This window comes from Thalassophryne amazonica, chromosome 13 (assembly GCF_902500255.1).
Source record: "Thalassophryne amazonica chromosome 13, fThaAma1.1, whole genome shotgun sequence".
NCBI classification, from domain to species: domain Eukaryota; kingdom Metazoa; phylum Chordata; class Actinopteri; order Batrachoidiformes; family Batrachoididae; genus Thalassophryne; species Thalassophryne amazonica.
In genome coordinates, this window is record NC_047115.1 from 2,258,436 (window position 1) to 2,279,163 (window position 20,728).

A 20,728-nucleotide genomic window follows, 5' to 3' on the forward strand; every position below is an offset into this window, starting at 1 on the left:
TTCTTTCAAACTTGGTGGGAATATGACTTGGACAGATGTCTAGAGGTGATTATATTTGGAGCAGTGTGGTCATAGATCAAGGAAAGCATGGTCCAAGAAACACCTTTTTGCTTAATATCTCAACAGCCCAGAACCTGAGCAGGATGATCTAGTTAGATGACCTGGTCTGAGCCGGTGTGTGGACTTGGTGGATGTTGGTGCTTTCTCGTGCTCTGTGCGTTCTGAGGGACCTCTTTCTGATTGTTGGCACAGCAACGACTCACCTGAACTTTGACCTGTTAGCACATGTTATGCACTTTGGCTAAGACAAAAGTTCCATCCGTCATCCAGTCGGCTCTTATGGACTAAATGTCCTCTGCACATTTTGCAGTAACACAAATGTTTGTGTTTGCATCATGATGTTGCAGTGTCCTGTTCTTAATTTTGTTTTCGTCTCTTCCTTTCCAGGGTTTTGGACCCAGAGATCCAGTAAGAAGGAAGAGGACCTGATAGTGTGATTTTCCCCCAGCAGCCTCCACGCCTTGCTCGCTCCCACCCTCCTCCTCCTCCTGACGCTCCTCTGATCCCAGCTCCACTCCAGCTCCTCCCAGACTCCTGCTGTGGGCTCGCCTGGTTCTACCAGGACTGGAGTCCAGGACCTCCATTGGCTCAGCGCTTGGGGGTTTGAGGATGGCCGGGGTCCTGATGTTCTTGGCTGTGGTGGTCCCTGTTGTCCTGCTGCTCGTCAGCGCTGACGGTGAGACATCAGTCAGAAAATCTTCGTCCAAAGTCTGTTTCTTGACTTAATGACTCAAACTGAAGCCCTGCAGAGACGCAAATGACCCAAAACAGACTTCATGCAGGTCGGACAACTGACCGAGTTACAGGCAAAGTTTTAGTTTGATTTAGACGCAAATGACCCAAAACAGACTTCATGCAGGTCGGACAACTGACCGAGTTACAGGCAAAGTTTTAGTTTGATTTAGACGCAAATGACCCAAAACAGACTTCATGCAGGTCGGACAACTGACTGAGTTACAGGCAAAGTTTTAGTTTGATTTAGACGCAAATGACCCAAAACAGACTTCATGCAGGTCGGACAACTGACCGAGTTACAGGCAAAGTTTTAGTTTGATTTAGTAAACCGAGACGTGTCCCAAAGCGGACGTGGACAATTCTGCATCCGCACAATGACGGATGGTATTCCAGAGTATAAGTCACTTTTTTTTGTTCTTTAACTTGTTTTCGAAGTGACTAATACTCCAAAATTACTATTTATGGTATCAGGTTTTCCCAGGAATCAAATCAAAATAAACTCCAGTAATAAAAGAATAAATGCCAATAATAAAAGTCCACTTCGACTATGCAGAAAATCCCAAATTATAGAGCTGATTTGGCACAAATTTTACACTGGGTGCACCTGATGCAACATTACCTGGAGAATAGGTACGGGTGGTCTTGACCCAGGAACCTTCTGTTTTGTAGGCAAGTGCACAGACCTTATTTATTTATTGTTATAATAAAGGAATAAATACCAATAATAGAATTACACAACAAAAATCCAGAATTAAAGAGCTGGTAACTTAGAAGAAGGGTGTGATGTAAGGCCAGTTTATGGTGCTCTGTATCCACGCAGGGCCCTCTGTATCCTTACAAAGCCCCTCAGAGCTCCTGTCTGCAGCCCGAAGTCCACCTTTCCCAAAAATTCTAACGACACGTCCAGACGACGGAGACCACACGGGCTGTGATTGGTCTGCTGACTGCAGCGTTTTCCAGAATTTCACTTTTCCGGGTTCACAATCAATTTTCACAACCATAAATGTCATGATAGAGTAGGTCTGTCTTCGTGGGAAACATTGTGCCCCCTACTGTTCTGGTGGTGAATTGCATTGCGACACCCACCAAACCCAACAGAGAACTTCAAAAGGTTCAAGATGGTGTTGAAGCGATTGCACGGCCACGGAGTTCTCTTCAAGAGCCTTTTTCTCCCAGCTGTGGCTTAGACGCTGAAAAAAACAGAAATTATAGGGGCGGGAAATCAACTTGATGTTTACGTGTCCAAAACAGATTTTATTGTAATCAAAATCAACTTGTTGAACAAATGGTTAATTATTGACGGGTCGTCTGTCTGCACGTCACTCACTCACGTGCGCTTCTTGTGTGATTATTGAATCTGCTCGCTGAGCTTCCACAGGCAGAAAACAGCTAAAACTTTCACCAGCGTGCGCTCAAACGTTGTTTTGCTGACGTCAGTGAAGTGTTTGAAATAATGGACGTGTTTCTTTCATGTGTGCACAAAGAGTGCACTCATCTTCAGAAGCGCTGACTCTTTGCTCATCACGGTGGATTAGTGGTTAGCACCATTACCTCACCACAAGAACATCTGGGGTTCGATTCCCACCTGGTCCTTTCTGTGTGGAGTTTGCGTGTTCTCTCCTCGTGTCTGTGTCAGTTTCCTCCCACAGTCAAAAACATGCTTATTTAGGGTCTGCCCCTGAGCAAGGCAGCATCTACATGTGGAGGTCCTGGACTGTGGCTGCACACTGCCCCTAGTAGTTGGATTGTGTCCAGCTGTAATTAGGATGATTACATGCAGAACCTGAACATTCACATTTCATTTCCTCTTGAAAAATAAACAAATTCACAGATTCCACCTTTAAAATAAGTCTGTCCTGAAGCGAGCGACAGACGTGCACACGTGACAAAAAACTGAAGATGTGCTACATCGTGATGTGATGAATTTTAGTGGGATCAAGAGAATGGTGAAGATTGATTTAATTTATTTAGTACAATTCAGTACAGATAAAGTATGTGCATCAAAGAACACATAAATAACAATAATAATAAAAGTCTTATTTGCATTGGGGTCCAAATATAAAACAAAAAATCAAAGTGTACGAATGACAATAAAAGAATACAAGAAAAATGAACAATTACGAGGTCCGTCCATAAAGTATCGTACCTTATTTTTTTTAAACTATATGGATTTGATTCATATGTTTTCATGTCAGACATGTTTGTCTGTGACGTCATTTGCCTGTGAGCACGCCTTGTGGAAGGAGTGGTCCCGCCCCGTCGTCGGATTTTCATTGCCTGGAAATGGCGGAATGATTTGGGGGGTTTTTTCATCAGACTTTTTTCAGAAGCTGTTAGAGACTGGCACCTGGAAACCATTCGAAAAATTTATCTGGCTTTCGGTGAAAATTTTACGGGCTTCACAGAGAATTACGGTCTGTTAGTACAGCTTTAAGGACCCCTTTAAGGATGCTCACGAGACCGTCGTGTGCTCTTTCTCTGGTTATCACAAGAGCTGGACATCAGCCATTTTCTGGCAGATTTCACTTTTAACAAGAGATTTTGTCATGGAAAGCCGCGCGGAGGCTTCATGCATCATGACCGATTCGCTTTGGAAGTGAGACAAAGGAACACCTCCGTTTCGGCGTGTCAGAGGACAAGTTTGGACATGTCTATCTCGGCTTTCAATGCTTACCAGTTGAGTGAGTTATAAGAGAAATTGTGGAGAGCTGGGCATGTCCCAACTTGTCCTCTGACACGCCGAAACGGAGGCGTTCTTTGTCTCGCTCGAACAGTGAATCGGTCGTGACGCACAAAGCCTCCGCTCGGCTTTCCACGACAAAATCTCTTGTTAAAAGTGAAATCTGCCAGAAAATGGTTGATGTCCAGCTCTTGTGATAACCAGAGAAAGAGCACACGATGGTCCCGGCTCCACACAGCCATCCATTTAGAAATGATCCGGTGGTTCGTGCCTGTTGTCGCGGCTCGGAGCGCGGCGCACCGAGCGCCATTGTGGGCCACCCTTAAAGCTGTAGTAATAGTCCTTATTCTCTGTGAAGCCCGTAAAATTTTCACTGAAAGCCAGATAAATTTTTCTAATGGTTTCCAGGTGCCAGTCTCTAACAGCTTCTGAAAAAATTCTGATGGAAAAAAAACCCAAATCATTACGCCATTTCCAGACTATGAAACTCCGACGACGGGGCGGGACCACTCCTTCCACAAGGCGTGCTCACAGGCAAATGACGTCACCGACAGGCGTGGAAAAACTCACGCATGCGCACGAGGGTTCAAGCATGTCTGACGTAAAAACATATGAATGAAATCCATATAGTTTAAAAAAAATAAATAAAAAGGTACGATACTTTATGGACAGACCTCGTACAGCACTGTTTTAAAAAATTTGCACATAGTTAAGAGACAAGCTAAAAATTGGTGTATAACAGCAAAAAATATTAAAATGTAAAAACTACTTTTAAAAATAAACAAAAATACCTGCTCATCAGTGCTAAAAATTCCATTAATAAGTAAAAAAAAATGGGGGGGGCAAAGTTCCTCTTATGGAAGTTGATCTCCTAAAAAGTTCTAGCCAAACATTTAAAAAGGGGCTTTATTGATTTGAGTTTTAATAATAATGTTGATGCTTTTAATAAATGGACATTAAACTGGATGATATCTGTGATTTTAATAACACTTGACACTTTAATAACAAATGACACTTTATTACAATCAAATCTGTCACATCAGCTGACTGAATATCTTTAGAGGATGAAGGATGAATGACAGAAACTGACACTTGCAGCCTTCGAAGTCTGAAAGTGTTTTGTCTGCGGTGGCTACAGATCCCCCCCCCGGCAGGAAGCTGTTGAAGTGATTGTTGCCGCTCTCGCGTCCTCTGCCCGCATTAACTGTTTCCTGTATGGTTCTGTACGAGCCGGCGGCGGCGGCTAAAAGCTGCAAACAGCTATTGTTCTCTGGAAACATCCCTCAGTCCCTCTGGAGTCATAATGGCCTCTGAAACACGGTTCATTTCCTGTCTTCCTGGTGAGTTACGCCGCACTTCCACCCGGCAACCAACCCCGTTTGTATCTGCAGGTCAGTGAAGCATGTTTTGTGTTTGTAGATGTTTTAGAGTTGTATAGAGTTTTTAGCTGCAGAACACCAGCTGGACATTAATGTTGATGTGGAACCCAGAACCGCCTGCAGTCCAGTTGCTGGTTTGTGGAACTCTGCACGGCCTCTCAGACGGGTGGGCGTGTCACCTCGGGACGGCTTAGTTTCCAACACAGGAAAGAGATAAGGTTGACCTTCAGATAGCGTTTGACCTCCACTCTCCCTGCTTCACACTTCACACACATTCTGCTCCGACACGGAGCTGTGGCAGCAGTGAGGATGCAGCAGAACAGAACCAGAACCTCGTTACCGTATCGCGGACCACTCTCCACTGCTGTGCCTAATTTATAGTCATAAAGTCTGTCTGCATGAAACCGGTGATGACCTGAAAAGACGGCGATGCACTGGCAGGACTGGAGTGGACTTTCCTCAGACAGCCGCTGATCTAACGGGAAGGAGCGATGTGCCTTTAAGAGCGTCTGGTTACCCAGCGTGCTCTCTGCCAGACCTCAGTCTCCACTCTGACTGCTGACACAATTAAACACATGTGGACACAGCAGCCATTTTCCACCGTCACGGCCTCGCAGACAGCGCAGACTCCATCAGAAATCTGTAACCACGCCCTCATCGAAACGGCTCTGAGCGCCACCGCGGGAAAAAAACAAACACATCCCACAAATCAGCTCAGACGGGAATGAAATCCACCATCATCCTGGTTTTCCGGTTTGGGGTTTGGTGTTGTGTGAGATATGTGATCAGGCTGAGAGGCGTGAGAGGTCCAAGGCTGCAGATGTGATCAGACCAGGTGATGAAGCTGTCAGCAACATCTGCAGGGATCAGGTTTTACCATAGGGGGTTTCCATGGTTACCAGGTAGCTCAGAGTGCACGTATCCAGTTGGATCATGTCTGGACATGAAGGTCCACACACCTCAAGCATTTCTGCTGTGAGCCGAGAAAAACAACCAGCCACAAACTGAAGCACGGTTCACTGGATAGAACGAGACTCATGCAATAAAGTGATTAGTTTCAACACATTTTTAACAAGTAAACCAGACAAACCTACATTAAACAAAAAGCAACAGGTACACAAGAGTGTGATCAGAACCTGCAGTGTAGGAGTGCTGCTGTAGTTCAGACTGACAGAAAATCAACTTCTACCTTTTATCATTTTTTTAACTTTAACATGTTTTGTCTGATAATATAAAAGTTCAAACTGACCAAAGATGAACGTTCTACAAAAATTATAAAAGTTAAAATAAAAAAATTATAAATGTTCAGAGTAGGCATGTGAATCTCATCACTGACAACGATTCAATACGCATCTCGATACACTACCAGCAATATGATACATATAGTGATATGTGACAATACTGACAGTACGATGTAATACAATTCACCCCTGTTCCAAATTTGATATGTATTTGATGATGATTCAATTCCTCGCAATGTGATACAATGCAATTTGGTGCAATACGATTAATAATGGGTATTGATAAGATTTTATTGATATCGATGACATTATCAGTTCTGCTTAGGGCTGTGCAGTTAACCGAATTTCGATCACGATATCGATATTTGTATCAAACGATCTCCAAACTCGTATAATCGAGTGAAACGATTTAAGGGCCTTTCATCAGGCCAATCCGTCAACGTGTCCCAAGACGCATGACGTCAGACGCGTCGCTTCGGAAGCGGCAAGGGGGCAGGATTGCTACGTCACACTCTGGCTGTTTCCACAACCTGAAAAAAGTTCAGCGATCGCCTTCTTGAATTTGCATCGCCTGAACCACAAAAAAGCTTTAAAAAACAGCAGTAGAACGATTCTCCATCACCCTGCTGGGAGAAGCTTTTTTTCAGCTACTTTTCGGAGTGACGCCGACCGAGGGAGGACTGACGACTTGGTGGGATATCGATTGAACCGCGACAGCGAGCCGACCCGCACGGAGAAGCCGACCTTCAGGCATCATTCCTGGGCAGACCGAGGCAGGCAGCCGGGGTGATGGAGCAAACCCACTCAGTCCGAAATCTCCCACTTTTTGGATATATGTGAAGTCCCAGTTTGACCAACAGAGTTTAGTTCTGCAGCTTTATCGAGGTGAGAATAATGTAAAAATAAAACGTGACGTTTACTGAACTGCTCTGAAGGTTTAATGATCGGCTAACATTAGCTTAGCCTTTTAGCACAGTTGATCTGAGTGAGCGCTTTAATTTGTAAATGGTTCAGTCTTTTTTATTTTTACCAAATAAAGCTACAGCTTTTTTCAGACACCACAAAAGCTTAACTTTAAATAACTTATTTTCTTTTTTCGGGCGTTTTATATATATATATATATATATATATATATATATATATATATATATATATAAACTGTTTAGTGTTTCTTTATATTTAAAGAAATATTTTTATTTGTCCTAATCAGGAACATTTGCTGTGCAGACAATCAAACTTCCATTGATGAGCTGAACACCACATCCAGCTGAAAGAAAACATCTCTGCTCTTCAAAATAGGACAAAAGTGTCTTCAGCAACACCACCAGAGTTCAAAGCTGCAGAATAGACCTTCATCTGGTCCCAAGAATTCAGCATAACATCACCTGCTTTTAAATAAAATGCTCTTTCAACAGCAGCTATTTTATTATTTTTAAAAAAGCTGTTTCATTTTATATTTTAACAGTAAATGAACGAATAAATTTCTCCAAAAGGAGATAAGGAGACGTGGTCAAGAGAATGATGACAAAAACACAAACTAATGAACATAAATTGAAACAAAAACAATGCAGCCGCACTATGTCCTAGTAGCACAAGTCAGGGAGATGCCCAAAGACACTGACCAACTGGTCAGTGACAACAGGGAAGGGAGAGGAAAACAGAAAAATAATATATAATATGATATTTTTAATATTTATTTTATTCATTTTATGTTTTATACAGGTAAGGTACAGTACATTTTCAATTTGCAGGTTTTGCGCACAGTCTATAACAATTTATTTTTTTAGAGTGAGAGAAATGCTGAATAAATGCATTGTGTAACTAAAAAAAATTGTTTGAATAATCATGATTTCAGTATTTACCTAAATAATTGTGATACTGATTTTTTTTTTCCCCATAATCGAGCAGCCCTAGTTCTGCTTATCGATTCAGTTCCCTTATCAATGCCTCTTCTGAATTTTCTGTATACTAAAAGTAGGCTTTACAGGTTTTCAATATCGGCAACATTTTATTGAGCCTTAAAGTAAATAAATATGAAATTGGGTACTGGATCCTTGATCTCTGGACATCAATAGAAATAAACAAAATCTGTGGTTTTTGTCAAAAGCATTTTCTTTCAGACATGACACAAATGTAACTCCATAGACTGAGCTGAGCTCTTCAGCTGGCTGCGCTGCATGTCAGGATGTAATTCATAAGAATCAGAAGACATGTCATGTTGGGAAAAAAATGGAACAAATTGTAAGGGTTCAAATTCGTGAAAAAATAAGATAAAGGTTCAGACTTGGAAAAAATAAAATAAAGGTTCAAACACATTAATAAAAAGATAAAGGTTAAATGGGACCACAGAAAGATGAAAATGATGAAAACAATGCGAGCTGAAGATGTCTGCAGCGTTCAGTCCTTCTTGAGGGGTTTCGTGTGTCCAGGCTGGAGTCTGCTGACGTACATAAAGACATGGATGACCTCTAATTTCCTGCTTTTAAACTCAGATAAAACTGAAGTTATTGTACTTGGCCCCACAAATCTTAGAAACATGGTGTCTAACCAGATCCTTACTCTGGATGGCATTACCCTGACCTCTAGTAATACTGTGAGAAATCTTGGAGTCATTTTTGATCAGGATATGTCATTCAAAGCGCATATTAAACAAATATGTAGGACTGCTTTTTTGCATTTACGCAATATCTCTAAAATCAGAAAGGTCTTGTCTCAGAGTGATGCTGAAAAACTAATTCATGCATTTATTTCCTCTAGGCTGGACTATTGTAATTCATTATTATCAGGTTGTCCTAAACGTTCCCTAAAAAGCCTTCAGTTAATTCAAAATGCTGCAGCTAGAGTACTGACGGGGACTAGAAGGGGAGAGCATATCTCACCCATATTGGCCTCTCTTCATTGGCTTCCTGTTAATTCTAGAATAGAATTTAAAATTCTTCTTCTTATAAGGTTTTGAATAATCAGGTCCCATCTTATCTTAGGGACCTCTTAGTACCATATCACCCCAATAGAGCGCTTCGCTCTCAGACTGCAGGCTTACTTGTAGTTCCTAGGAGTTTGTAAGAGTAGAATGGGAGGCAGAGCCTTCAGCTTTCAGGCTCCTCTCCTGTGGAACCAGCTCCCAATTCAGATCAGGGAGACAGACACCCTCTCTACTTTTAAGATTAGGCTTAAAACTTTCCTTTTTGCTAAAGCTTATAGTTAGGGCTGGATCAGGTGACCCTGAACCATCCCTTAGTTATGCTGCTATAGACGTAGACTGCTGGGGGGTTCCCATGATGCACTGGTTTCTTTCTCTTTTTGCTCTGTATGCACCACTCTGCATTTAATCATTAGTGATCGATCTCTGCTCCCCTCCACAGCATGTCTTTTTCCTGGTTCTCTCCCTCAGCCCCAACCAGTCCCAGCAGAAGACTGCCCCTCCCTGAGCCTGGTTCTGCTGGAGGTTTCTTCCTGTTAAAAGGGAGTTTTTCCTTCCCACTGTCGCCAAGTGCTTGCTCACAGGGGGTCGTTTTGACCGTTGGGGTTTTTCTGTAATTATTGTATGGCTTTTGCCTTACAATATAAAGCACCTTGGGGCAACTGTTATGATTTGTCGCTATATAAATAAAATTGATTTGATTTGATTTTACTCGTAATCCTTGTTCTGTTTTGTCCCTGTGTAGCTGCTGGACAGAACCCAGACCATGTCTTACAGGGGACAGGGGTGAAACCTGAAGCTTGGCGATCCAGTGAGGACTCCACTATCGCACCTGAGGATGCCGCACGCTTCCTCAGCTGCTATTGCTCTGGACACTGCCCTGAGGATGCCAAAAACAACACCTGCCAGTGAGCAGAACACAGAGTAGAATGTGGTAGAATATCTAGAAGTCCTGACAGTGAGCAGAATGATCAAGGTCAGGATGAACCATCTGTGTGTCCACAGGACCAACGGTCAGTGCTTTGCCATCATAGAGGAAGATGAGTATGGAGAGGTCATCCTCACCTCTGGCTGCATGAAGTATGAAGGCTCACACTTCCAGTGCAAGGTATACACACACACACACACACACACACACACACACAGACTGCCTTTACACACAGGTCCACCTCTGTGGTCCAGTGACCCAAACCAAAGCTCTTTATTCATCCAAACTGACTCCTCGTCCTACCACAGCCTTGATAGAGGATGGCTCAGTCCTGACACGTCTCTGCTGAGCTGTCCCTTTGTATAATGATGTTAGATGTCTCCAGTTCAGGCTTCTTGTGACTATTTCTCCAATCAACTGTAAACCACCAAATGTTGGTAAAACAGCTGAGAGTGGGAGAAGCTCCATGGATCAGCAATGTTGGCTGAGAACTCCTCCCTGTGGGTGGAGATGCTTTTCTGTTAGCATGACGCAGTGTTTCTTTTAATCAGGAGACGGATGCTGTCCCTGTGGACTGGAAGAAAGGACATGTTCTAACTCTCTGAAAAGAACTCGTGGTTCCAGTAGCTACAGGGGTGTTACTCTGCTCTCTTGGAAAGCTGTTGACCGCTCAGTGACCACAGCTGTCTGCCTTCACACCCAAGAAGTCCCCTGTCGACTGCATCCATGCTCTGAGAGTTCTTGTTGATCAGAAGCTCAAATATCAGCATGAAATATTTGATTCAGATGAACCAACTGAGAATTTGCCCTTCAAAGATGCTGGACATCATAGCCAGTCTGTACACAGGTCCTGTGAGTGCTGTCGGGATCAGAGCATCTGGGTCTGTGATTGTCCTGGATCAAGACTAGAATCTGCTTTCAGTGAACTCGTCCATCAGAAGTGTCTCTGGTGTGGTGAAAGTGTTGATCTTGCAGAGACATTCACTGAGCAGGAGCGTTCATGTCTCTGGGTCCTCAGCCTGGAAGGTCCGGAGGCGCAGGGGAAGCTCTAATAGAGTCATGAGGTCAAAGGTCAGAGGTGTTTGGTGATGTTGATTTCTTTGCAGACGAATGAACGCCCAAGTCTTGAGTGTCCCGGTGCTTCCTGTCTTACTGTGTGCTTATCAGATTTGGACTCTAACCAATGACCTGAGGATACCAGGTCAGCAGGTACCAGGTCTCTTTGGAGGATCCTTGGGTACTGCTGGACTGACTTTGTTTCAAATGAGTGGTCGGATCGCTGACACTGTGAGGGAACATCAGCTGCTGCATTTTGTCTGTCTAGTTTCTCTGGACATGATCCAGTACATCGGTGCCCCAGTGTTGAGGACCAGAGACTGGAGAAGGTCAAGGACATGCCCACGTTCCACCTGGCTGCAGCAGGTGGCATCTGGTGGGTACCTGGGTGGTTCTTCATGACACCAGCACGTGTTCAAACTGGACACTGACCACAGGAATTAAAACAAAATCACACACCTGATGCACTTTGTAAAATCTGACAAAGCTTTCACTAGCTTGGCTGGATGACTGGTTTGATTTACTGGACTTGGTTTGATTGACAGGACTCTCCAAGAGCTCAGACCAGAAGAACGATAGAGTGCTGCAACACTGACTTCTGCAACCAGGACCTTCAGCCCACCCTCCCACCCCCACTGCACCCGAGTAAGACCTGAGATATTCTGCACCAGATGGAGTTTCTCTTTAGCGTCGTGTCCTGGACCCGTGTTAATGCTAATTTTCTGTCTCTGTAGGTGGGTTTGACGGCGCACACTGGCTGGCCTTACTCATCTCCATGACGGTCTGCTGCTGCACTCTGATCTGCATCACGGTGGTCTGTTACTACAGGTGAGATACAAAACCCAGTATCCACACGTCTCTGTCTCACCAACCACAGCATGTCCTCCCTCAGCACATCCATAAACCTCCACTTTGTCCTCCTGTCTGGTGGCTCCATCCTCAGCATCCTTTTCCCTATATACCCTGGCTGGTCTCCGCCTCCTCCATTAGCAAAGCCGGCAGAAATCTGCCCAGTAGTGACATCACAAACAGGAAGTAGGGACATTTGTTTGTTTTGTTTTAATTTTTTACTGTCCTGATTTAATTTTGCTCATCAGTGAGAAAAACCCAGAACACAACACTTCAGCTAAAAACTATTTCTGAAAATAATTTTATGTGGTGAAATATAAACATGCACAGCAGCCTATCAGGAGGAGGGAACCGCGGGTGCTATAATTAGTGTCTGTCAGCCAATCAGAAGTGCTCTGTGCAGAGAGCTCTCAGCCAAAGAAAAGGAGGAACTCACTTCTGGCTACCTGCCTCCAGGAGGCGGGGACCAGTTCAGTTCTCCAGGAACCACAGTTGTGTTATGGGAAATGCAATTTTAGTGCAGTTAGCCCGCAAAAAGATGAATCAAATGTAATGTCACACGTTTTCTAATGGCCTGAGCGAGGGACGGATTTAATCATTCATACCTTAAAAACAATGTCATGTTTTACAGCTCGCTCACAACAGGTAGCATAATGCTAACATTAGTGTGTGTGTGTGTGTGTGTGTGTGTGTGTGTGTGTGTGTGTGTGTGTGTGTGTGTGTGTGTGTGTGTGTGTGTGTGTGTGTGTGTGTGTGTGTGTGTGTGTGTGTGTGTGTGTGTGTTATAGTTTTCACCACTAGTTTACTTGCAGCCTCCTGGGCCTCGGTTGATCCACGTGTTTGATTTGTGTCGGGTTCTGATGATCCGGGTATGGGACCATGAGCCCGTCAACCCTGCAGTGGCCAATACACTAAAAAGAAAGAAACTTTGAGACATTTGCACTTAAATTGACTTTTCAGCTCAAACATAGTTTTCTTTTGTATTCAGCAGGTTTTATTTATTTTTTACTGTCAAATGAAACATTTAATTAAACCTTAAAATGATTTTAAAAAGCTGTTAAATGTGAACTGTTGGACAAAATGTCAGCATTGAAGAATTGCCCCGTCTTCTTTGACTGAATGATGCGTTTACTTTGTGTTTCCAGTGAACATGGTAAAAACGTAGTATCGTTGTGTTCAGGTACAAGTGGCAGAGTGAGCGGCGCCGCTACCACAGAGATCTGGAACAGGAGGTCTTCATCCCTGTTGGAGAGTCACTCAAAGACCTCATCCACCAATCACAGAGCTCTGGGAGCGGCTCAGGTCTCCCCCTGCTGGTAGGGAAGCAGCACTGCACTCATGTTTTCCTTGTTTTGGTTTCAGAGCCATTGGTGCTGAAATACCTGGAAAATCTCTCTTTAAATATCATCAAATATCTGACAGCTCTGACTGATTATGAAAAAGTTAAACTCCAGCTGTTTACCAACAGAATGTAACTTTTCTGTTTTGGTGGGTTGTTGTAGTTGTTGGTGATGATCTCTGAATGAATCATGAACATTTATTTGTTTTAGAGTCATTATTATTTATAATGATAGATTTAATATATTATATGTAATTATATTATAATTTAATGTATAATGATATTATTTCTAATTTAAGACTTTAAGAGATGAATTTCTACTTTCTGTGTCAGTGACACACAGACCGGGTTTATTTCAGAAACGGAGCAGATGACGCCATATGAAGAAGTTAATGAATGTTAAAGGTTTAAGGACGTGCTGGCAGATGATCAGAGAACATCTGAATCGTGTGTGGGGGGGGGGGGGGGGGGGGGGGGACCTGGGTTCCACTGTGAGCGCCCTCCTGTGGACACACAGAACAGAGGAGCTCAGCAGTACAATAGACCATTTTGAATCCAGGTCTCCTGTCCTGAGGCCATTTCAGACCAGCTTACTTTTGGATGAGGTCTCTAATGTAAAAATGTTCAGGTTCTGATGGAAGTTCTCCCAGTTGGTTTCAGCCTGGTTCCAAGAAGATCTGTAGAGGGGAACCTCTCAGTGAGCGGTGGGACAAAGGGTGCTAGATTAAAAACATGTCTGGATCTCCAAAATGTTGAGGGCCAGCTCTGCGTCCACTCACGATCAGACCGTGTGTTTGATTCCTACTTGTACCTGCCAGTGTCCTTCAGCAAGACACTGGACACTAAAACTCCTGAACCTTCCAGCTGAACCACCGGACACGTCATTGTGAGAAAGTAGTTCCAAAAACGAGCAGAACTTTAACAAAGCCACATGTTGATGACATTTTTCTTCTGCTGCTTTCATGTTTGTTGTTTATAGAAATGTTATGTTTATGTGGCAGCAGAAAAAAATGAGGTTCTGGATGAGTTCCCACCTCTGCTGTCGGGTTGCTTTGGGAGCTGGCAGGAGATTAATCATCTAGCAGCTGTTCGGATGTGGAACAAATGTGATATTTAATGAATAACAAAGCCGGCCTCTGATCCTCTCTCTCCATTTCGCTCGCTCAGGTGCAGCGGACCATCGCCAAGCAGATCCAGATGGTGCGTCAGATCGGTAAAGGCCGGTATGGCGAGGTGTGGCTGGGTCGCTGGCGAGGAGAGAAAGTGGCCGTCAAAGTCTTCTTCACCCGAGAGGAGGCCAGCTGGTTCAGAGAGACGGAGATCTACCAGACAGTCCTGATGAGACACGAAAACATTCTGGGTACCAAACTAAATAATCTGTAGCTAAACAAAGGGATCAAAGATTTGACAGCGCTCACGTTCATTACCTGATTTTCTACACTAAGTTGTAGCAGAGTGTTAGTCGCATCTGACTAACATGCATCACGAAGAAGGGTGAAAAAAGTTGCATTGGTCTGTAAAGAGCATTTATTTTTAAAACGTGGTGCTACAAGAAGGATCACAAACAAAATCATTTATATTCATCTCCTTGATACAGAGACGTAACTGCACCATCAACAAACGAGATTTTACCTGATTACAACCCAGGCTCTTTTTTTTTGAGTCGTGTTTTCACTCGCATTATTTGTAACACAAACCATGTTAACAAGCAGAAGCTTACAGGCCAATTAATGTTATTGTAGGAGGCAAAATTAACTCTGGTTAAACAGCTTCTTGTTGCCAGATGAAAATGTTATTTGGGGCCTCATTGGCTAAGATCCAGTCCGTCCCCCTCCTCATTCACATCAGTATTCAGGAGCAGCGTGAAACTCTCACGAGTAGACAGTGCTACCTTGTGGCTACAGATGATGTACCCCGCCTCACGCTCTATGACTGCTGGGATAGGCTCAAGCCCCCCGTGACCTTTAATTGGACTAAGCGGTAGACGATGAATGAATGAATGAAGTCGTGACTTATACAACCCCTGGCAAAAATTATGGAATCACCAGCCTCAGAGGATGTTCATTCAGTTGTTTAATTTTGTAGAAAAAAAGCAGATCACAGACATGACACAAAACTAAAGTCATTTCAAATGGCAACTTTCTGGCTTTAAGAAACACTATAAGAAATCAGGAAAAAAAATTGTGGCAATCAGTAACGGTTACTTTTTTAGACCAAGCAGAGGGAAAAAATGATGGAATCATGAAAAACAAAAGAATGCTCCAAAACATCACTAGTATTTTGTTGCACCACCTCTGTCTTTTATAACAGCTTGCAGTCTCTGAGGCATGGACTTAATGAGTGACAAACAGTACTCTTCATCAATCTGGCTCCAACTTTCTCTGACTGCTGTTGCCAGATCAGCTTTGCAGGTTGGAGCCTTGTCATGGACCATTTTCTTCAACTTCCACCAAAGATTTTCAATTGGATTAACATCTGGACTATTTGCAGTCCATGACATTGACCCTATGTGTCTTTTTGCAAGGAATGTTTTCACAGGTTTTGCTCTATGGCAAGATGCATTATCATCTTGAAAAATGATTTCATCATCCCCAAACATCCTTTCAATTGCTGGGATAAGAAAAGTGTCCAAAATATCAACGTAAACTTGTGCATTTATTGATGATGTAATGACAGCCATCTCCCTAGTGCCTTTACCTGACATGCAGCCCCATATCATCAATGACTGTGGAAATTTACATGTTCTCTTCAGGCAGTCATCTTTATAAATCTCACTGGAACGGCACCAAACAAAAGTTCCAGCATCATCACTTTGCCCAATGCAGATTCAAGATTCATCACTGAATATGACTTTCATCCAGTCATCCACAGTCCACGATTGCTTTTCCTTAGCCCACTGTAACCTTGTTTTTTTCTGTTTAGGTGTTAATGATGGCTTTCGTTTAGCTTTTCTGTATGTAAATCCCATTTCCTTTAGGCAGTTTCTTACAGTTCGGTCACAGACGTTGACTCCAGTTTCCTCCCATTCGTTCCTCATTTGTTTTGTTGTACATTTTCGATTTTTGAGACATATTGCTTTAAGTTTTCTGTCATGACGCTTTGATGTCTTCCTTGGTCTACCAGTATGTTTGCCTTTAACAACCTTCCCATGTTGTTTGTATTTGGTCCAGAGTTTAGACACAGCTGACTGTGAACAACCAACATCTTTTGCAACACTGTGTGATGATTTACCCTCTTTTAAGAGTTTGATAATCCTCTCCTTTGTTTCAATTGACATCTCTCGTGTTGGAGCCATGATTCATGTCAGTCCACTTGGTGCAACAGCTCTCCAAGGTGTGTTCACTCCTTTTTAGATGCAGACTAACGAGCAGATCTGATTTGATGCAGGTGTTAGTTTTGGGGATGAAAATTTACAGGGTGATTCCATAATTTATTCCTCAGAATTGAGTGATTCCATATTTTTTTCCTCTGCTTGGTCTAAAAAAGTAACCGTTACTGACTGCCACAATTTTTTTTTCCTGATTTCTTATAGTGTTTCTTAAAGCCAGAAAGTTGCCATTTGAAATGACTTTAGTTTTGTGTCATGTCTGTGATCTGCTTTTTTTTCTACAAAATTAAATAACTGAATGAACATCCTCTGAGGCTGGTGATTCCATAATTATTGCCAGGGGTTGTAGGCAAAAAATATGGTGAGTAGTTTGAAAAAGTCCCTCAGTTGTTTAATCCTATTTGACACACTGCAAAAACAGATATCTAAGAAAGTAAAAAAGACTTGTTTAAAGAAAAATGTACTTATTTTTTGTCTAAATAGAAAAATAATCTTGTCAAGCATTTTCTACATAAGAAAAAATGGCCTATTTTGGGAAAATGTTTGCTAGTTTTGAGAATTCTAACCAAGCAGATTTTTCTTACTCCATTGGCAGCTGCTTTTTTTTTTTTTCTTTTTTTTTTTTTGCTTAACCCCTTAACGCCCATTGTCGCATATATGCTACAATCTCTGACTCAAATATGCAACTTACCAAATTGACCTGTATGCCTGTTGTCGCAAATTTGCAACATACCATCATTATTATTATAACATAAAGTCATTACCAGAATACCCAATATTACTATCTGGTTTTTGTGCAGAAGTGAAATTAATAATCTCAACATTATTTACCATCTACTTAAAGGCAAAAACACACACAAAACATTTTTTTATATACAGCTATATAAATTTGGGTGTTAAGGGGTTAATACAAAACAGTTTGGCTAGATTTAGGATTATTTGGCTTATTTTGAGAGGGGCAGTTTTGCAGTGCATTTTAAAATTCATCAGAATCAAATAAAAATCTGAGTTCATCATCCAGAGACGTCATCAGAGCAGCAAAAAGTACCAATCGATGGATTTTAGGTTAAGTCACCTTAACCTGATGACCAGGAACAGACACATTTGTGATTGTGGACACGCTAACACTCGCATCATATTTCCAAGATCGGCGATGACAGAAGCTCATCATGATGTTAAGACCTGAAACTAGAAATCAGTTCAGTTTGTTTTCTGGACATCATCAAAAATCCTCAACAGAAATTATAGTTTTATTCATTTGTTTGAAATTGCTGTTTTAAAGTAATATGATGTTAATTAAAGAACAAAGTTATGCAACATAGTCAGCTGTGGACAAAAACTGTCCCCAGGACCGGGTTTGAGTCGCCCTGTCTGATACTCTGATACTGTGCCATAACCGTTCCCAAGGACCGGCGACGCCGACCCAACGGTCCCCCCTAAAAATCAGTTCACTGTGCATGCGTCATCAGTTCACTGATTATCACCTCGTTTCTCCTTCAAACTGCCTCCAGTCATCATCTGTCTCAGCCACAGACTGAAGCTTTTCTGCAACAATCATTTCCACATAAATTCAGCATTATTTCATCATAAAAGACGGAGGAAGCGATCAGAGCGCCGCAGCTGCTACAGCGCCTCTGCCATGTCAGAGCGTCAGTAACAACTCAAAGATTATCGCCTCATTTCTGCTGAAAACTGACATTAGAATGATTTAAGAGGTTTTACTTTGTCACGTGTTGGTTAATAATCACAATCCCTTTGATCACTTTGGCTGAAGAGACTCAGACTCAGAGAGTCAGACTCGGAAGAGCTGCTGTGGTCCTAAATGATGCATGCACAATGAAGGGAGGACGGACCCATTTTAGGGGTCGGGGGGCATCGGTCTGTGACACCGGGTTCGAGTCTCCCTGTCTGATGCTGTTCTGTAACTGTCCCCCAGGACCGGGTTCGAGCCGCCATGCTGTCTGGTTTTGTTTTGGATGTATTTGTAGATTTTATTCAGGAATCATTTGATTTTTACATATTTTATTGTTCACAAAATTAATTTTTTCATTCAACTTTTTCTCATGAACGTTTTTATTGTGATGTAAAAAAAAAAAAAAAGTTGATGGCTCCGGGTTCCTGAGCAGTCAGTCATGTTGTCCTCAGGCTTCATCGCAGCAGACATCAAGGGCACCGGCGCTTTCACGCAGCTCTTCCTCATCACCGACTACCACGACAACGGGTCTCTGTACGACTACCTGAAGCTGACCACGCTGGACACGCAGGCGCTGCTGCGACTCGCCTTCTCGACGGCCTGCGGACTGTGTCACCTTCACACCGAGATATATGGCACGCAGGGCAAACCTGCCATCGCACACCGTGACCTCAAGAGCAAAAACATCCTGGTCAAAAAGAACGGCACCTGCTGCATCGCCGACCTCGGACTCGCCATCAAGTTCAACAGGTACGTGGACTTCCTCTGAACCGCTTCCTTCCTCACGTCTTTAACGCAAGTATTTTCCAGAAACCGGTCTCCTTTCTCTGGCAATTCTGTTCCCATAGCGACACGAACGAGGTGGACATCCCGCTCAGCACTCGGGTGGGGACAAGACGCTACATGGCCCCTGAGGTCCTGGACAACAGCCTGAACAAGAACCACTTCCAGGAGTACATCATGGCTGACATCTACAGCTACGGCCTCATCATCTGGGAGATGGCACGGCGCTGCGTCACTGGAGGTACACGCCTACATCCTTCCCGTCCAGGACTTTGAACTTTTTGTCAGTCTCATTATGTGATCAAATGTTTTAGTAAGAATTCACATGGAAATGGGTCCATCATGTTTACCATCAAATCCGACGACTCTGCGAACTCCGTTAACGGTGTGAAAGATGTCAAATTAACACTTTGACGTGTCAATATCCAGGATTTGTGCTAAATGGTGGGTGTGGCCTGTTAGGGTAATCTGAGGTTTGTTCCAGGTATCGTGGAGGACTACCAGCTGCCGTACTATGAGATGGTGCCCTCTGACCCCTCTTATGAGGACATGCTGGAGGTGGTGTGTGTGAAAGGACTGCGCCCCACAGTGTCCAACCGCTGGAACAGTGACGAGGTGAGACGCCTCACTCTGCGCCGTACTGCTCATTTCTCCGCCGTCTTTAGGCTCACTGAGACGTGTGAGTGTGCAATGCTTTTGTTTGCCGAGTTTCTTTTTCTCGTGTCCATGTGTTACACTTGGTTTTATTTTTGGTGATATACATGTGAAAGTGTTGAGCTACGTTCACATCCGCCTGAGCTCCGACTAATGCTAACCAGCTGGTTAGCATTAGCGACATGTAGTTTATTTGTTAGTAAATAATTTGTTGATAATCTATCATCTTTATGCTGCATGCAGTTGTTGGCGGCAGAAAAATGGCTACAGCAGAATGACGTGAGGCAGCGTCATTTTTCAACACTAACAACGTGGATAATAATTTACATAATTGAAAGATATAACAGAGTTTAAACAGGAAACCATGACTGATGGCAGCTTAAAAAGTCAACTATTTGTGAGGTTATAAATTAATTCCTTTCTCAAAAATAACAAATTATTCACGTTTAAACTGTTTAAAAAAAGGCAACTCTCTGCACTTAAATAGTCCGTCTCTCCTTGTCCGTGTCTCCTCATCATTAAAGATAAAACATCTGGTTTGTCCTTTGCACTGTGACAGGTGATAAAAGTAGAACATTTTTAAAATAACAGAACGGGATGTATTACACCAGTACTGCAAGTGGAGGATCGCTACGTGGTGAAGATACTACTTACTGTGGTCAGGAAATAAATCACGCAAAGTTGGTACAAAGCTGAATCTCCATCCCAGGAGAAATGGTTTGGCGTTACAAAGAAAAGAATGACTTATGTGCTGGGATTGAAAGAAGATTTGTATGAAAATAGATGGCAGAAATGGACTCTTTATCAAAAAAAAAAAAAAAAAACTGCAAGGGGGTTGATAATTTTTGTGCCCCTCTAAAGATTTTTTAAAATTTATTTGATTGTGGCTGATTGGAGCCCTGTAATTTGATTGGGGATCTGTGTGCCTCTTGGTGTGGAGTGTTCATGCTGTTTGACATTGGGTTCCTTTTGGTATGTAGTGGGGTTAATTATTGGGCAGTTTAGGTAAATATGTTTAGTGTAGGTAGGTGCGCACTATGACTCTGCACGTTCTCACTGCAGGTGACAGTGTCCAGCTATTGA

The 20,728-nt window shown here is 42.9% G+C and overlaps 1 protein-coding gene across 1 annotated transcript; it reads left to right on the top strand.

The window, feature by feature from the left end:
- Positions 1 to 430: 430 nt before the first annotated feature.
- On the top strand, positions 431 to 19,799 carry bmpr1aa (bone morphogenetic protein receptor, type IAa). The gene is made up of 11 exons (XM_034185410.1): positions 431 to 736; positions 9,761 to 9,923; positions 10,021 to 10,123; positions 11,545 to 11,644; positions 11,734 to 11,827; positions 13,029 to 13,164; positions 14,355 to 14,547; positions 18,661 to 18,958; positions 19,057 to 19,232; positions 19,476 to 19,670; positions 19,762 to 19,799. The coding sequence occupies exons 1-11, from the start codon at positions 670 to 672 to the stop codon at positions 19,797 to 19,799; spliced, it is 1,563 nt and encodes a 520-aa protein (XP_034041301.1). The 5' UTR covers positions 431 to 669.
- The last annotated feature ends 929 nt before the right edge of the window (positions 19,800 to 20,728 follow it).

Bases quoted from the DNA above. Each gene is read 5' to 3' on its own strand.
- bmpr1aa (XM_034185410.1), top strand. From the start codon at position 670: ATGGCCGGGGTCCTGATGTTCTTGGCTGTGGTGGTCCCTGTTGTCCTG. The intron at 11,645-11,733 runs GTAAGACCTGAG...CTGTCTCTGTAG, and splicing joins CCCACCCCCACTGCACCCGA to GTGGGTTTGACGGCGCACAC. The intron at 19,671-19,761 runs GTGAGTGTGCAA...TACATGTGAAAG, and splicing joins CTTTAGGCTCACTGAGACGT to TGTTGAGCTACGTTCACATC.